Source organism: Scyliorhinus torazame, chromosome 6, assembly GCF_047496885.1.
Source record: "Scyliorhinus torazame isolate Kashiwa2021f chromosome 6, sScyTor2.1, whole genome shotgun sequence".
Lineage (NCBI taxonomy): Eukaryota > Metazoa > Chordata > Chondrichthyes > Carcharhiniformes > Scyliorhinidae > Scyliorhinus > Scyliorhinus torazame.
The window spans coordinates 194106744-194125957 of record NC_092712.1 but is presented as its reverse complement, the minus strand read 5'-3'; the positions used below and the strand labels follow the sequence as shown (position 1 = coordinate 194125957).

Genomic DNA, 19214 nt, shown 5'->3' with positions numbered 1-19214 from the left:
TACCAGATTATTATGCGGCCATACATCTGCATAGCTTGCAGGGAATATTTGCACTGACTATTTACTGCTGTATGTGGTTGACTTTTCATTAACCCCATAAATTGCCATTCTCTTCTTGGCTTGGTTTCAATGGCAAGTTTCAGGGAACGCAGAAATTTGGTGTATATACAGTTAGAATATTGTTGTGCTTCTCTGCAGGGGGTTGCGCACATTGGTCTGAATTTTTCATCATTGTCCATGTGCACTCCACTGGCCCGGAGGTGGGCACGAAACACGCTGCCGGCTGCTTTTGGCCCTTCAATGTAATTTCACGCTGAGAGGCCACGTAAAATTGTGTTCTATTGGTCCCTTTATGGGTTAAATTGCTTGCTCGATTGTCAGTAGGTGCGTGCCCGCCAACCAAAATATTGCGCAAGTTCATAATGATGTTGGGACCTGTGCCCGAGGTCTTACGCAATTTCATGCTCTTTCGGTTGGGCGCACATCTGCTCAAGCAAGGTAAAATTCTGGCCTTGAAGTCACATGTGTTAAACCTGGATGCTGACTCATAGGAACTGTCTCCTGGATGTTATCACTTTTCTGATGTCTTTAACTCTCGCCAACCATTTCTACCTAAACCCCCAAGAGCAGATTTCTGTTACCGAAAAATCAGCACTTGTGGCTCATGTCGATTTAAAGCTTGGAAATCCAAAGATGGTGACATACAAAATGGGTGAAAAATCAGATAGGTAAAGAAAAAAATACACGCTAACGTTTTGGAGGAAACCAATAATGATCAACAATGCAGATCTCTAGTGATGGATTTATTTGAAGATGGTGTTTTGAGAAAGTCTAGCAATGAAGCCCTCACATCATCTCACACCTTCCTTGTATGATTTTGTGTAATTACCTCACTGCATATGTCATCCTGTCAGGCCTCAAAGCTCTGAGCATTATAAGTTTCTGGAGGGAGCTCTTCTTCTTCCACTCCTGAGGAAACTTCTCCTTCTCGGGGCATTCTGATTCAACAAATTTCTTCCAGCGTTTGGCTGAGCCTTCAATGTCTCTGTCTAACCCACGGAACTCATCCATCATTGCCATTGTCTAAAAACATTCAAAAGCAACACTTGCATCATTTCTATTTTTACATATTTTTTACTACTCGTGGGAAAAGAGTACACATCCTTGTTCATGCCTCCTCCTTCACTTCACCATTAGTGCACTTCCAACAACCGTGCTTTTATCTGCTCTTTTTGCCTGCTCATCAACAACTCACATCTGCACACATCTTTAACATGGAAAAACATCTCAAGACACTTCACCAAGTGTCATCAGGCAAATCTCAGACCAGCTACACAAGGATATATATGAAGACAGATCAACAAATGCTTGGTCATATGCATTGATTTTAAGAAGCATCTTTAAGTAGAAGAGAGGTGGAGAGGTTTAGGGAGGATGTAACTAGTAGAGTTGATGAAGGGGAGCCAGTGGATGTGGTTTATATGGACTTTCTGAAGGCTTTTGAAATAAAGGACACAAAAGAGCTTGTAATTGGAGGAATGCCAAAGATTACAGGGCTGGATGAAGTTACTGAGCTGGGAGGCACGAGGCCTGGGAAGGATTTGAAAAGAAGGATAAGTATTTTACATCTTGCGGTCGGCTGATGGGTGAATGGGATGGTGTGAGTTAGGATATGGGTTTTAAATGAGCTCAAGTTTACAGGTGTGAAAGATTAGAGGCTGGCAAGGAGAATGTTGAAATAGTTGAGTCGAATAGTAGTAAAGGATGGGCTGACACAAGGGTGGAGATGGGGGTTACTATGGAGATGGGAATCAGAGGTATTGGTGGTGAAGGGAAAACAGGGTTGGCAGCTCATCTCAGGGACAAATAGAATGCCGGGATTGCAAACAGTCAAGTTAAGCCTCAGACAATGGTCTGGGAGGGCAGCAAAAGAGAATGAAGTTACGGCAGGACAGAGACATTAGCTTTGGTCTTCCCAATATTTAGTTGGAGGAAATTTCTGCCAGCATTGGATCTTGGACAAAGAGCAAAACCAAAAAATGAGGAACAGTGGAGGGGTTGAGAGAGCTGCTGATGAGGCAAATCTGAGAATTGTCACTGTACATGTGTCATTGTGATTTTGGATGATGTCTCTGAGGGGCAGCAGGGAAATAAAGAATATTCTAGCACAGATGTACTGGAAAGCTGTACTGTATTTGTAGCCACAATAAATGGTGAATTCTTCTTAGAACAGAACATTTAACATGGAAGAAATATTAAACAGGCTCTATGACAGGCACATGTTCCTTCCTGTCTAATTGTCATGTGTGAGTATCTTTAAGAAATGGGTGTTTGTAAATGGGTGTGTATATAAATATCTGTAGTGAGAGTACCTTTAAGAAATGGGTGTTTATTACTGCAGTGATGTCAGAGAGGGGGTGGAGCTGGGCTGTCTGTCAGCTTTTTACTTTTGTTTTAGGCTGTTTGTTGCAGCGTGTGTTTTAGTATCGTTTTCAGTGTTGGAGCTGAAGCTAGACAGAGCAGGTGCACCGTTGATCTCTCTGCCATGAAAAGACTATCTGTTGATCATTTGGTGAATTCAGAATTATAAATGTTCTCAGTAGTGAATGTAAACCTAATGTGCTTCTGTTTAAAGTTTTTTTTAAAAAGTCTTCTGGATGTTAAAAGGACAGCTTACGGATTACTTGGTGTTGTATTCTTTGGGGGTTGTATTTGAATTAATGGTTGCTAAGATGTTCACTGTTTGTTTCAAAAAGGTTAACTTGAGTTCATAGAATAAACATTGTTTTGCTTTAAAAAATACTTTTCCATTTCTGCTGTACCACACCTGTAGAGTGGGCCTTGTGCTCCCCATACTACAATAGATTAAAAGATGTGGGTCAGGTGAACTCCACAATACACTTTGGGGTTCTCTAAAACCTGGCCCATAACAAATTGGGGGCTCGTCCGGGCTAAAAGTCTATCTATTGGATTGGCTTAGTGAACTTAAAGACAGCGAGGGGTGAGCATATTGTGGTTGCTTATCAGATGTGGGGAGTGTGTTGTGGACAATGGCTCTTTCAGATGCTCTGAAGTTTTTGGGGGTGGAGACGGTCACACGCAGTACCTTATGGTCAGAGACTAAAAGCAGATTGTTAGATTTGGCAAAAACATTGCAGTTAACATTGCCTGACAAAATGCGAAAAGATGAGGTAATTATGGTGGTGGCTAAGCATTTAAAGTTGCCTGAGATACAGTTTGACTAATTGGAAATGGCAAAAATTCTGTTGCAAATTAAACAAATGGAACATGAGAAAGAATTAAAGCAGCTTGAATACGAAAGAGATAGAGAGGAAAAAGAAAGAGAAAGGGAGATACAGATCGGGAAAAAGATAAAGAGAGAGAGTTTGAAATTCAGAAAAAAGCCATGAAACATGACAGTCAGTTAAAATTGGCAGGCGTAAAGGGAAACATACAGTTGGATGATAGTGATGATAATGATAGTGAGAAAGAGCGTCATAGTCGAAGGCTTGGTGGGGATTTATTTAAATATGTCCAAGCATTGCCAAGGTTTCACGAGAAGGAAGTGGAAGTCTTTTTCATTTCATTTGAGAAGGTAGCTGAACAAATGAAATGGCCACAGGTCATGTGGGTATTACTGATTCAAACAAAGCTGGTAGGTAGGGCTAGTGAAGTGTTTGCATCACTACCGGAGGAGGTATCTGGGGCATATGAGAAGGTGAAAAAATCCATCTTAGGTGCATATGAACTAGTGCCTGAAGCCTACAGACAAAGGTTTAGAAATTTAAGGAAAGAATTTGGTAAAACATATATGGAGTTTGAAAGGATCAAACAGAGTAATTTTGATAGGTGGAGAAGGACTTTGGAAATAGACCAAACGTATGAAGCTCTCAGAGAAATTATACTTTTGGGGGAGTTTAAAAATTCAATTCCTGATGTAGTGAGAACTCATGAAAAGTGAAAGTGAAAATCGCTTATTGTCACAAGTAGGCTTCAAATGAAGTTACTGTGAAAAGCCCCTAGTCGCCACATTCCAGCGCCTGTTCGGGGAGGCTGGTACGGGAATTGAACCGTGCTGCTGGCCTGCCTTGGTCTGCTTTCAAAGCCAGTGATTTAGCCCTGTGCTAAACCAGCCCCATGTGGAAGAGCAGAGGGTTATAACTGCGAGGTTAGCAGCAGAAATGGCAGATGATTATGAATTAGTTCATAAATCAAAGCTTGGTTTCCAACATCAGTTTCAGCCTGTGAGGGATAGAAACTGGGGACATGAGAAATACTCAAGTGGTAAAGGTAAAGGTGATCTGATGGGAAATAATAAGGAGAGGGTACCTCAGATCAAATGTTTTCACTGTAATAAATTAGGCCATGTAAAGTCACAGTGTTGGTGGTTGAAGAAAATCACTGGGAAGGCTGATGTGGTAAAACAGGATAAGGCAGTAGCGTTTGTTAAAGTGGTAAAGGAAAGCCCAAGTGAAGCAAAGGAGGTGCAAAAGATTGTACAGCCTGATCAAGAAGTAATTGTTAAGAAGGTGCCAGATGTCTTTAAAGAATTTACTTGTGTGGGTAAAGTTTATTCATGTGTATCAGGAGCTAAAGAAGTCACAATTTTAAGTGATACGGGAGCTAGTCAATCTTTAATGGTAAGAGATGAGGAGTTATGTAGTTTGGGAAAAATGTTGTCAGAAAAGGTGGTAATATGTGGAATTCAGGGTGAGAGGAGTAGTGTTTCATTATATAAGGTGAGGTTGGAAAGTCCAGTGAAGAGTGGTGAAGTGGTAGTAGGAGTAATCGAGAAACTATCTTTTCCAGGAGTACAGTTTATCTTGGGTAATGATATAGCTGGATCGCAGGTGAGAGTGATGCCTACTGTGGTTGATAAGCCAGTGGAAAATCAGACAACTGAAGTGTTGAAGGACAAATATCCTGAGATTTTTCCGGATTGTGTAGTGATAAGGTCGCAAAGTCACAGGTTAATACAAGAGGAGAAATCAAAGATTGAAGATGAGATTGAAGTGCAATTATTAGAAACGGAAATCGTTGAAAAAGAACAAGAACAGGTGGAGGATGTGACGGATATTTTTAGGTCAGGAAAATTGGCGGAGTTACAACAAAGATGTAGAAATAAAACGGATGTATCAGAAAGCATATACTGAAGAGGAACCTGTGTATATACCAGAGTGTTATTACCGTAAAAGTAATGTCTTGATGAGAAAATGGAAATCTTTACATATGCAGGTGGATGAAAAGTGGGCAGAAGTTCATCAAGTAGCATTGCCGGTAGGGTATAGAAAGAAGGTGTTGCGAGTTGCAATAGAGGTACCAGTGGGAGGTCATTTGGGAATAAGGAAAACTCAAGCTAAAATCCAGAAATATTTTTATTGGCCTGGACTACATAAAGATGTAGTTAAATTTTGTCAATCATGTCACACATGTCAAGTGATAGGGAGACCTCAAGCAGTGATAAAACCAGCGCCCTTAATACCCATTCCTGCATTTGAGGAACATTATACAAGGGTGCTAATTGATTGCGTAGGACTGCTTCCTAAAACAAAAAGTGGGAATCAATATCTTTTGACTACAATGCATGTGTCTACTCGGTTTCCAGAGGCCATTCCAGTACGTAATATTACAGCTAAAAAGATTGTGGAGGAATTACTTAAATTCTTTACTAGATATGGACTACCCATAGAAATACAATTGGATCAAGGATCAATTTTACCTCAAGGTTATTCAAAGAAGTTATGGATATCTTAGGAATAAAACAATTTAAATCAACTGCGTACCGTCCAGAATCGCAGGGAGCGTTAGAAAGGTGGCATCAGACATTAAAGACAATGTTGAGGGCTTATTGTCAAGATTATCCAGAGGATTGGGATAAAGGAATTCCATTTGTACTGTTTGCAATTAGGGATGCATCTAATGAATCAACCAAATTTAGTCCTTTTGAACTAATATTTGGTCATGAGGTAAGAGGACCACTTAAATTGATTAAGAAAATATTGGTGAGTGAGAAATCTGAAATTACATTATTGGATTGTGTGTCAAATTTTAGGGAACGATCAAATAGAGCAGGTGAATTGGCTGGACAACATTTGAAAGTTGCACAAAATGTGATGAAACGGGTAGCGGACAAGAAATCCAAAGTTCGTAGTTTTGCCATTGGAGATAAAGTTTTACTGTTGTTACCAGTGGTAGGTGAACCTTTAAAAGCTAGGTTTTGTGGACCTTATCAGATAGAAAGGAAATTAAGTATGGTGAATTATGTGGTAAAAACACCAGACAGAAGGAAGACTCACCGAGTGTGTCATGTGAATATGCTTAAAAGGTACTTTGAAAGGGAAGGAGAGGATAAAAAGGAGTTTTTAATGATTCTAACTCAAAGTGACAAACCAAATCTAGATGACTGTGAATTTGACATGCCTCAAATTAAATTGGAAAACGAGGATGTTCTTAAAAATTGGGATCAATTGTTGAGTTCCCTTCCAGAGGAAAAACGGACTGACCTGAAAATGTTATTGATACCACATGGGCAAATTTGTGGAGATAAATTGTGATGTACTAAAATGGCTATACACAATGTAGATGTGGGAAATGCTGTTCCAATCAAACAACATCCATACAGACTTAACCCTTTAAAATTGGCACAGGTTAACAAAGAGATTGAGAGTATGCTTAAAAATGGTGTAATTGAAGTGGGTTGCAGGCAATGGAGCTCACCCATGGTGATGGTGCCTAAACCAGATGGTACCCAACGGTTGTGTGTGGACTATAGAAAGGTTAATGCAGTTACAAGAACGGACTCTTATCCTATCCCACGTTTGGAGGATTGCATTGAGAAAGTGTGACAATTAGCTTCTATTTCCAAACTGTGTTTACTTAAAGGTTACTGGCAGGTACCTTTATCTGAGAGGGCGAAGGAGATTTCAGCTTTTGTGACTCCAGATGGTATATACCAATTCAAAGTTATGCAATTTGGCATGAAAAATGCCCCAGCCACATTTCAACGGTTAACTAACAAAGTCGTTTCAGGTTACCTAATTGTGCGTTATATATTGACAATCTGGTCATTTTCAGCCAGACATGGAAAGAACATTTAAAACATCCGATGGAGTTATTCGATCGACTTCAGGAGGCGGGTTTGGTGATAAAACGAGCCAAAAGTGAATTTGTAAAAGCCCAAGTCACTTTCCTTGGCCATACAAACGGACAGGGTCGAATGGTCACACAGTTATTGACGAGTTTCCGATACCCTCGAGATGAAGGGAAATAATGCGATTTCTTGGCATGAGTGGATTTGATCGAACATTTGTGCAAAAGTTTTGTAGCGTGATTGCTCCGGGCAGCACGGTAGCCTTGTGGATAGCACAATTGCTTCACAGCTCCAGGGTCCCAGGTTCGATTCTGGCTTGGGTCACTGTCTGTGCGGAGTCTGCACATCCTCCCCGTGTGTGCGTGGGTTTCCTCCGGGTGCTCCGGTTTCCTCCCACAGTCCAAAGATGTGCGGGTTAGGTGGATTGGCCATGATAAATTGCCCTTAGTGTCCAAAATTGCCCTTAGTGTTGGTGGGGTTACTGGGTTATGGGGATAGGGTGGCGGTGTTGACCTTGGGTAGGGTGCTCTTTCCAAGAGCCGGTGCAGACTCGATGGGCTGAATGGCCTCCTTCTGCACTGTAAATTCTATGATAATCTATGATGATAATCTATGATGGACCTGCTGAAGAAACGTCAAAAATTTCAATGGACAGCGGAGTTTCAACAGGCATTTGACTGCCTGAAAGCTGTGATAACCAATGCTCATGTGTTGGAGAATTGCAAGGGATATGTGATCAGATTGAACTAAAGTATCTGACTTTAAAGATAAATGCCGAGGTGTAGAGGAATGGATGGATCGTGCAGAGACCTTCTTGTTCAAAGAGACTGTCAATCAGGAAGGATTTCAGTTGGAGGAAGAAGAATAAAAATGAACTATATTATTATACCCGTTTGTTGTTCTTTGAAACAAAAATGTACATTTACTGCGTGCATTTCTTAAAGCATAGTGAAAAGGTGAAAGATGAAACCATCTTGAAGTTGGTGGTTTATATTTTTTTCTTTGGGGGAGGTGTCATGTGAGAGTACCTTTAAGAAATGGGTGTTTATAAATGGGTGTGTCTATAAATATCTGTAGTGAGAGGACCTTTAAGAAATGGGTGTTTATTACTGCAGTGATATCAGAGAGGGGGTGGAGCTGGGCTGTCTGTCAGCTTTTTACTTTTGTTTTGTGGCTACTTGCTGCAGGGTGTGTTTCAGTTTCGTTTTCAGTGTTGGAACTGAAGCCAGACAGAGCAGGTGCACTGTTGATCTCTCTGTCATGAAAAGACGATCTCTTGATCATTTGGTGAATTCAGAATTATAAATGTTCTCAGTAGTGAATGTAAACCTAATGCGCTTCTGTTTAAAGGTTTTTTTCTTAAGTCTTCTGGATGTTAAAAGGACAGCTTACGGATTACTTAGTGTTGTATTATTTGAGTGTTGTATTTGAATTAATGTTTGCGAAGATGTTCACTGTTTGTTTCAAAAAAGTTAACTTGAGTTCATAGAATAAACATTGTTTTGCTTTAAAAAATAAGTTTCCATTTCTGCTGTACCACACCTGTAGAGTGGGCCTTGTGCTCCCCATACCACAATCTATTAAAAGTTGTGGGTCAGGTGAACTCCATGATATACTTTGGGGCTCTCTAAAACCTGGCCCATAACACAATTTTCTTATCTTCTTTGTATCTAGGCAATGATCTCTACACAAGTGCGAGGACGACAAAAAACACAATCCGCTTTTGTTTCAGAGCAAGAATAATAGAAGGTCCTGATTCAAATCATGTAGATTTGCTTTAGTCTAAAACAACTTATTAATTTAGCAGGCCAACTTGGCATATGCTAGATTTTATTCTCATTAAATCATACACACTTTTATTTGTATTTATGTAGTGCTCTTATCATAGCAAACATTTGAAGTCATTTTACACAAGTGTAAGGGACCAAAGAAAAATGCGAAAATGACCTTGATGGCACTCCAAGATTGAGTAGAGAGAAAATCAACAGGGCTCTTGTATGTTTGTTCAACATTAAATCTCAGGAAAAAGTCCAGCTCCTCAAGATCTATTTCATTGTTCATCAACAGGATCTGGAAAATAAATCAATTTTAAATGCCGTGTTTGGGGTCTTTCCAATCTTCTTACATATGTTAGATAAACTCTCATGGGTAAATTTTAGCTCCTTATTGACATTTCACTGGACCTGATATCTCGATATTCTAATATTACGTGATCGTAATATGTCGTTATTCTTTGCTTTACTTCCAGAATGGTCTGATGGTTAGATTTCAATGAAACTACTAATCTTCAATTCAAAGCAAAATAGATTTAATGAATAACGAATTAAATACTAATGAGTTTGTTCATTCTTACAGAACTATAACTGATGATAAAATAAATCAGAAGAAATATTAATTATATTTAACTACACGTGCTAACTATGCTATACCTCTCTAACACTCTGCTGTCTAGTCATTCCTGGTTTGAATAGACCCAAGATCCTCTGAGTTCAGTTTATATACCTGAATCTAGTGCTGCCATCTAGTGGTTGTCTAATACTATGATACAGTTGTTAACCCATTACATACCAGCAGATATACAGGTCACTACAGATATGTTTCTGACAGCAAGTCCAAGATAACAGAAAACCTGTTGTTCATAACTGAATTTATCCTCAAGCTCCACGGAAAATTGGAAAAGTCGGACTAAAAGTTGACTTTGTGAAAGGCTTTAACTGGCAAATAAAATTGAGATGAATAAGTAATAACAGTAAAAAATATATTTAATTTTACCAAAATGTTAACTAACTATCTGGACTCTTTACTGTTCAAACTGATCACTTTCTTTTATTTGAACACTGCAGGCTACTTATGCAATCCCTATTGCCAGGGATCCATGGATTTTAATAACTATTAAGTAAATTCAAAAGCAGCTGTCAGCCCTGCACAGATATGAACAAATTAAACAGTTATTTGTCTTTGAATTGTATGTGTTGGTTCCTTACTCAAATTATCTCCTCAGAGATTAGTCTGATTAGCTGTGTTGGTAATATTGTATTAAGATATATTGTGGACATGACTCCTGAACACAGTTTCTTTTTAATTCTGGAATAACTTTGAGCAATAGTGCAAAATACATGATAACCAACCCACAGTTCACAATTTTTATTTCTACTGACTTAATTTGCAGATTTGCTATCACTTATTTTACACTATTGCATATATTCAAAATTATCCCCTCATGTATTATTAAAATTAGAGAAAATATTTTATTTTGGTCCTTGGCATGACAAACATTTATTATTTTATTTCATACACTAATCCACGATATCCTGGAATAACATCCAAAACTTGCTATTGGATCCTTCTTTAGAGAAGTTCCAATATAAAGAATCAGGTATAAAAGGAGAGTGTTTTGATGCAAGTAAGGGCAGAAATTCTATTGGTAAAAATTTGTTATTGAATAAAACAGGAGTTGAAAAACAAATATAAAAGGAAGAGTAAAAGAATAAAATTAATCTTAGGTGCAATTGTAACGGAACAATTCGAGTAAATTTCACTTTAATAATTTTGCATTGAAATTGTAGATTGTACAAGGTCACCTCTCTTTACTGGGTCAGGTGGCAGTCTCATCAGTGTCCTGATGGAATTACAGCAGGAGACTGGGAGAACCCTCACAGAATTTCACAGCCCTTGTTTAAATCTTGGTCACAACAAATTGTGAGTAACATTGATTGGGAACATTTTGGACATGAAATGTTCCAAGAACTCCCAAGTGAAAATTGCAGAATGTCTTCCTGTTTCTCTACTGTCCTTTCAAAAATAGTTTACACTGGAACATTTCAAAAAGAACAAAAATAATAATCACAGTACTCAATTTTAAAATAGAAAATGTTTAGTGCATTTCTGTTTGTGGGACTCTGCAAAGTCTCCACAGCACTTAGGCCGAACTTGTTTCGCTATCATCAAGGTATTCAGCGGCGATAAAACCGTATGATCAGCATTCAACACACAACAGTAATTAAAAACGAAATTATTTTTGCAAACGACTTGTCAAGATTAAATATTTAGGATAAGTGCCTCATAATGTAATTGCAAAGAAGTTCCAATTTCTACAGATCCCAAATAGTTTTCATCGTGGTCCAACATGCTTGTAAACCTAGCTTTCAATTCACAGTTTTCTGCTAATGTGTGAGAATGGAAAACATATTTTTCCTGCAGTAAAAAAAATTGCTTGTTGGCAAAATATATTAAAGGGCCAGTGTCATCCAGGATTTCCCAGTTACAAACAAGAAAGTTACTGACTGAATATAGAGTAATCTCATTAACAACATCATTAGGAGCAAATGGTGGCATAATTAACACCCTGTGTTAGATATCCCTATAAATGTGTTATTAATGAAGACCCAAAGGCTTTGATAATCTATCCTGCCATTGGAAAGTGGATTGCAACACCTTACTGATCGTTGATTCGTTGATTATGCTGGAAATGCAGTGAAGCAGGCAACAGGACAGTTGGAATGACTGTAATACCAGAGTCAATCCACATTGAAAAATACCATTACACACCTGGAACGTTGTGTGAGAAATGAATGCAACCTTGTCCCTTTCGAAGAGGCCTCTGCTAGTATAAAGAAATACAGAGTATGTGATGCAGTCTGTAAGGTTTCCTACTCGCTCCTTCAGATCCTCGGATTTTTCTGTCCTTTCAATAGCTTTACGAAATACAATGTTAAAGGCCTAAAGGAAATTAAAGGAAAATTCAGTTATTCAACCGGAATTATTGTGATTGCCAATCTATATGGCATCTTGGAGTATAATTTTGGCATGTCTTTTTCTGTTTTTCTCTTCCTTCCTGTGAAACAGCACATGGCCAATACTCGATTCTTCTTCATGGCACAGCACTGCTAAACTGTGGTTACTAATTTTGTAATCATTTTTGTACATTATTTTGCAATTCTCAACAGAATATGGAATCAATCCATTAACTTTTCAATCTTTGCTCCTGTCGTACCTCTCCTTTGTCTCCAGATAAGGCAAAAAGATGATCTTCTGAAGAACCATTTTACAAATGCATGTTCCCTCATGGAAAGTGCAATATAGACAAATTGTAAGTCGGTTTGCTATAATCTACTGTACATTTAAATTAATGGAAGGAATGATTTCCAGATATATGCTTTTGATGGGCGAGGTCCTCAGATGGCAGCACATATTTATAAAGTAAGTCCTTTGCTGCCTGCTGTTATAATTATTTGAAAAATGGATCTGCCTCCAAACTTAAAAGTAATTTGCCAACATTCAAAATGGTGACCAATATTGTTCAACAGGAGGAAATCCTGCTTCAAATGAGACAGAAACTTGATATAGAATCATAGAATCACTACAGTGCAGAAGGCGGCAATTCAGCTCATCGGGTCTGCACCGACCCACTGAAAGAGCACCCTGTGGTAATACCAGGTATTGCAGTACCTGCGAGGTGGATGCCCATTGGCTAGACCTAGGAGTTTACCATTGGCTAATGCACATAGCTCCGCCCTGAGAGGCGGGGTATAAGAACCCATGCCGTCCCAGCAGCCTTCACTTTCGGTATCGAAGCTGCTGGGTACAGTTCTAGCTGATTAAAGCCGATTAGTATGACTCTCCTTGTCTCACGGGTACTTGATTGTGCATCACACCCTACCTAGGCCCACCCCCCCACCCCAATCCTAATCCCAATCCCGTAACCCCATCTAACCTTTTGGACACTAAGAGGCATGGCCAATCCACCTAATGTATTTTAATTTAATATTGCTGGTAGTGATTCTACTGCCAATGAAATCAGTTTTGGAATAGAGAATCCCAAATGATTTCTAATGTTGTTAAAGCATGTTGAAATGAAAAATATACCATTTACTGCCCCATCCCATTTTGTAAAAATAAAATCCAATTTCCCGTGCTTCACACTCGTGTCCTGCCTTTTCACTGGTTATCTGAAATTGTCAAAGCCTCCTTTAAGATAATGCATTCTCCAGCTTCCCACTAGCTCTGTTGGAAGTGATTAATGTAAGCAGAATATCTGGAATAGGGGCAGGAGGAGGCCATTCGGTCCGTTCAGCCTGCTTGGCCATTCATTATGATCATGGCTGATCATAGAACTTAATAGCCCGATCCCATCTCCCCCCATATCCTTGGTTCCCTTTTCCACAAGAGCTATATATATCTAAAGCATTCTTGAAAACTCACAGTGCTTTGGCTGCATCGTCCGATCAGGCACAGCCTTCCAGACTTAGCATTGAGTTCAACAACTTCATCTGTGAACTCTCTCCTCCACCTTCACCCCATTTTTTTATTTCCAGCCATTTATTTTAACTTCTTCCAATGATCTGTTTTTCCCTCACCATTGTTCCCCATTCCTCCACTCGGGCCATCTGTTCCTAGTTGCCCTTTGACACACTGCTCACCTATGTTCTCCAATTAACACATTCTAATCTCTTTATGTGCCATTATCAGCACCCTTCTTAGCCTTAATAACCCTCATTTACATTCCTTTTGTCTTTCTTTTCATAACATCTTTGTCAATCTTCACCTATCGCTGGCTCCCTATCCGGCTCCATCGCTCTATGCCACCCCCAACAGTATAAATCTGACCCCATTTTAAGTCCGCTCTAGCTTTGACAAAGAGTCATCCAGACTTGAAATGTTAGCTCCCTTCTCTCTCCACAGATGCTGTCAGACCTGCTGAGATTGTCCAGTATTTTCTGTTTCTTGTTCCAGATTCCAGCATCCGCAGTAATTTGCTTTTATCAATGTTTTGGCCTCAACTGCTTTCTGTTGGAGAGAATTCCACAGGCTCACCAATCTCTGGGTGAAGAGATTTCTCCTCATCTCAATCCTAAATGGTCTAAAAGTCCTGTTAGAATTTTATAGGTTTCTATGAGATTCCCATCTCATTATTCTAAACTCCAGAGAATATAATCCTAATTGACTCTATCCTCCTCATAAATCAGTCCTGCCATCCCAGCAGGCAGTCTGGTAAACCTTTGTGGACTGCCTCCATAACAAGAACATCCTTCGTCAGACAAGGAGATCAAAACTGCACACAATATTCCAGGTGTGGTGTCACCAAGACCCTCTAAACGGGAAGGCGGCGGCATCGTGGTATTGTCACTGGACTTATTGCTCTGGGGACTTATTGCGAGTTTGAATCCCGCTATTGCAGATTGTGAAATTCGAATTCAACAAAAGTCTAATGATGACCATAAAACCATTGCCGTTTGTCGTAAAAACCCTTCTGGTTCACTAATGTCCTTGAGGGAAGGAAATCTGCCGTCCTTACCTGGTCTGGCCTACATACGACTCCAGACCCACAGCAATGTGGTTGACTCTTAACTGCCCCTTCAAGGGCAATTAGGTATGGGCAATAAATGCTGGCCCAGCCTGCGATGCTCACATCCCATGATCGAATCAAAAGAAAATAACTGCAGCAAGCCATCACTGCTCTTGTACGCAAATCCTCTCGCTATGTTGGCAAATATACCATTTGCCTGCTGCATCTGCATGCTTAATGGTATATGCAGGAAGGATGCTTCCCATGGCTGGGGGTGGGTGTGGGGGAGGATGGGTGGTCAAGAACCTGGGGGCACAGTCTCAGAATAAGGGGTACCCCATTTAGGACTGAGATGAGGAGGAATTTCTTCCTAGAGTACATTCAAGACAGATTGATTCTAGATATTAAAGATATCAAGGGATATGGGATCATGCGAGAAAATGGCATTGAGGTAGATCAACCATGATCTAGTTGAATGGCACAGCAGGCTTGAGGGGCTGAATGGTCTATTCTTGTTCCTACTTCCTATCATCTACACAATCTCTCCTCATCCCAGGAATCAGAGTAGTGAATCTTTGTTGTACTTCCCCCACTCAGGCAAGTATTCTCTTCCTTTGGTAAGGAGAACACAACTGTGTACTGTACTCCAGTTGCAGTAAGACGTTTGCACTCCTTTACTCCAATCACTTGTAATCAATGCCAATACACCTAATGCCTTCCAAATTGTTTGCAGCTACATTACATCGTCCTTGCAGCTTACTCGCATACTTAACTTTGCAATGTGAGTAAGCTTGAATATAATACAGTCAATCTCTTCATCTAAGTCATTGATAATAGAATATATATTATATAAATATAGCTGAAACTCAATAACTGATCCTTGCAGTACCCCACTTGATGCATTCTGTCAAGCCCAAAGTGACCTATATGCTATTTTCAGCCCGTTTCCTTCTGTGGAAAATGACTCATTCAGTTTTGTGTGTAATTTAGTACCTTGAGTGAAAATTGGTAAATGGGATTCATTTTTCTGAGATCATTGATGATGAAATAAAGAAGTGAAGCTCTTGCTGCTGCTGGTCGATAACACTCACGAGCTTCGTTGATCTTCAATTCGTTCTCCTTTGCTTCATTCACCTGTACGACAACAGATTCCCAGTGAATTACTCTACAAGGCTAATACAAGTGAATCCACATTTTCAATCTCTCCGAATATCCAGGAGCACTGAATTGTATATTGGCAAAGCTTCTTGAGGATTTTGAATTGAGTAGCACTGAGAAACTTGGTAAATTAAGACTAACATAAGACCATAAGATACAGGAGCAGAACTAGGCCATTTGGCCCATTGAGTCTGTTCCGCCATTCGATCATTGAAAAAAAATGTTTTTATGAAGGCATTTGTGTATATACATCAACCACAACCAAAAAGGGCGCAAACAGGAATTCACATAGCAAATAAATATCCAACATTTCACCGTCCACCCTTCCTGCCGCTACCCTCTACCTCCCCACCTCCTTTTTTTAAAGCCTCAAACCCTCCCCTCCTCCCCCAAATCGCCTAATGTTGCCGGCCCTGAACAAAACCAGTGTGCTCCTCCGAAATCACCCCAGGCAGACAGGACTCTAAGCACGTTGTCAACATCTTAGCCAACAGCATAGTGTCAGTGATCAACAATGAAATAGGTCGGCAAGACCACATTCCGTGGGATCCTTGTCCTTCTTCCGGACCAAGGAAATCAATGCCTACGCCAACAGGGTCAGCAACACCTCGTGGGACATGGAATCATTAAACATTTCCAGCAGAAGTGGGACCAACTGACCCGCAAACGGTTTGTAAAATTCGATAGGGAATCCATCCGCACTCGGTGTTTTGCCCGTCTGCATTAACCAAACATAGTTTATGACCTCCTCTGGCCCTATCAACGCCTCCAACTCCTGCCTTCTCTCCAGCTCCACCTACCGGAAGATCAACCCATCCAGATATTGTATCATTGATGACCTCTCCTCTGGGGGCACTGACTTATACAGTAGAAGGCCTTGAACGACTCATTAACCTTCTCAGGGGCGGAAACCAACCCGCCGCCCGAGTCTTTGATCTGCAATATCTCCCAGGAGGCAGCCTGCCGTCTCAGCTGGTGAGCTATCAGACGACTGGCCTTCTCCCCATACTCATTAAAGGTCTCCCTCAAGGGTCGCAGCTGATTCATCGCCTTGCCTGTTGACAACAACTGGAATTCCGTCTGCAATTTCTTTCTGCTCACCAACAACTCCGGTGTCGGGGTAATCGAGAATTGACGGTCCACCCCAAGAATGGAATCCATCAGTCCTGCCGCTCCACACTTTCAGATTTATCCCTATGCACCTCGTAAGAGATTATCTCCCTCCTAATGACACTTTCAGGGCTTCCCAGAGCGTTGGAAAGCGAGACCACTTCATTCCTGTTAAACTCAAAATACTCCCAATGGTGGAGGAAATACATGCACAAAATCTCTTATCCACGAGCCACGCCATGTCCAATCTCCACAGGGATCACTTGAGAGTGGCCCGGCTCCAACATCAGGTCCACCAAATGCGGAGCATGATCCAAGCTAATGATCACCCGAGTACCCCGTAGCCCAGGGAGAAGAGACCTACCCACCAAAAAGAAGTCAATTGGGGAGTAGGCCCAATGAACGTGGGAAAAAAAAACCTCCTTATTTTCCACGGGTCTGCCCCCCCTCCATGCGTTCCATGAATGCCAATAATTAATTTGCTACCCCTGATGGACTCAGAGACTTGGGATTCAGAACGCAATTGAGGTTCCCTCCCCACAGTTAGCTGATGTGAATCCAGACCTGGGATAGAAGCCAGCATCATATTCATGGAATTTACCGTGCAGAAGGAGGCCATTCGGCCCATCGAGTCTGTACCGGCTCTTGGAAAGAGCACCCTACTCAAGCCCACACCTCCACCCTATCCCCATAACCCAGTAACCCCACCCAACACTAAGGGCAATTTTGGACACAAAGGGCAATTTAGCATGGCCAATCCACCTAACCTGCACATCTTTGGACTGTGGGAGGAAACCGGAGCACCCGGAGGAAACCCACGCACACACTGGGAGAACGTGCAGACTCCGCACAGACAGTGACCCAAGCCGGGAGTCGAACCTGGGACCCTGGAGCTGTGAAGCAATTGTGCTAACCACTATGCCACCGTGCTGATGAATGCCGTGTCATCCTAGTTTGGTGCATACATATTGACCAATAACACCGGTGTCCCCGCCAACGACCTACTGATGATTACGTACCTCCCACCTGGGCCTGACAATATATTAAGCAGTAAATGCTACCCCCTTAACACATATGCCATCAACACAGTGGTTCCCCGCGCCCTACAATCAAAACCAGAATGCTATATATGCGACACCTATCCCTTCCACAACCTTATTTGATCCTTAATTCTCAAATAGGTCTCCTGTAGAAAGACCACATCACCTTCTAACATCTCAGGTGCGCATAAACCTGGGAGCTTTTTACTGGGCCGATTGACCCCCTTACAAACATACAGTGGACCTCTGGATCACTCCCCCGACCCAGGTTCAGCCATATCCACCCTGTGAGGCAATCATTAAGGGGTGCCTCAGTCTGCACCAGCTCTGGGCTCACCCAAGATCCCAAGGTGGCCGCCACACCCCCTATAAAGTTAACACAAGAACAAAGAAACTATCACCGTCAGCAGTCTCCCCCTCCCCCCCTACTCCCCATACCATTCCGAATACCAAACAAACAACCACCAAAAGAACAAAAGTCCCCCTCCTCCCACTTCCCTGTCCCTAATCCCAACTCTTGTATCCCCTTCTTAAACAGGGTGTTACGTTAGCCATTTTCCAGTCCTCGGAGACCCTCCCTGACTCTAGTGATTCCTGAAAGATCACCACCAATGTCTCTACAATCTCCTCAGCTATCCCCTTCCGAACCCTGGGTGCAGTCAATCTACTCCAGGAGATTTATCCACCTTCAGACCTTTCAGCTTTTCTTCTTTTAAAAATGCATTTTATTCCAAACTTATATAAAATGTTACAAAACATAAACAATCCGGGAGCAAACTCCCCAACACCCAACTAGACAGTTTGTACAAATTTGTCCAATTTTTCACCCCCCCCCCCCCCCCCCCACGGACATCTCCTCAAACACGGCCATGAACACCCCCACCTTGCCTCGAAGCCCTCTGCTGAACTCCATAATTCGGATTTGATCTTTTCCAGTCGAAGAAAGTCATATAATTCCCCCAGTCAGCCTGCCATCCCCGGCGGCATTGCTGACTGCCATTTCAATAAAAACCTTTGCCGGGTAATCAGAGAGGTGACGGCCACAACATCTGCCTTCCTCCCCTCCATCAGCTATGGCTTCTCCGACATCCCAAATATCGCCACCAAAGGGTCCGGCCCAACCACCTCCCCCACTATCCTTGTTAGCGCCGCAAACACTCCCGTCCAGAATCTCTCCTACTTTTTGCAACCCCAGAACATAAGTGCCTGATTTTCCAGTTCTCGCACTCGTCTGCCACCCTCTGGAAGAAGCCACTCATTCTTGCCCGGGTCATATGTACCCTATGTACCACCTTGAACTGTATCAGGCTCATCCTTGCGCATGACAAGGTCGCATTTACCCTTTGTAGTGCCTCACTCCATTCTCCCCAGCTTATCTCCCCTCCCACTTCTCCTTAATCTTCACCTCCCAGCTCTCCCAGCCACCCGTATATGTCCCCGATCCTGCCCTCCCCTTTCACATTCGGAAACAGCAATCGCTACAGCAGGGTGACCTGGGGAACTCTTTGCAAACCTTCCGCGTGGAGTCCTT

General features: G+C 41.5%; 1 protein-coding gene across 1 annotated transcript in view; it reads right to left on the bottom strand.

The window, feature by feature from the left end:
• The window catches only part of LOC140425201 (dynein axonemal heavy chain 11-like), a 755586-nt gene that overhangs the window by 106641 nt on the left and 629731 nt on the right, over window positions 1–19214 (bottom strand). Inside the window, 4 exon segments of the mRNA XM_072509215.1 lie at window positions 890–1083; window positions 9038–9160; window positions 11639–11809; window positions 15369–15509. Of these exon segments, the coding sequence (XP_072365316.1) occupies window positions 890–1083; window positions 9038–9160; window positions 11639–11809; window positions 15369–15509 (629 nt within the window).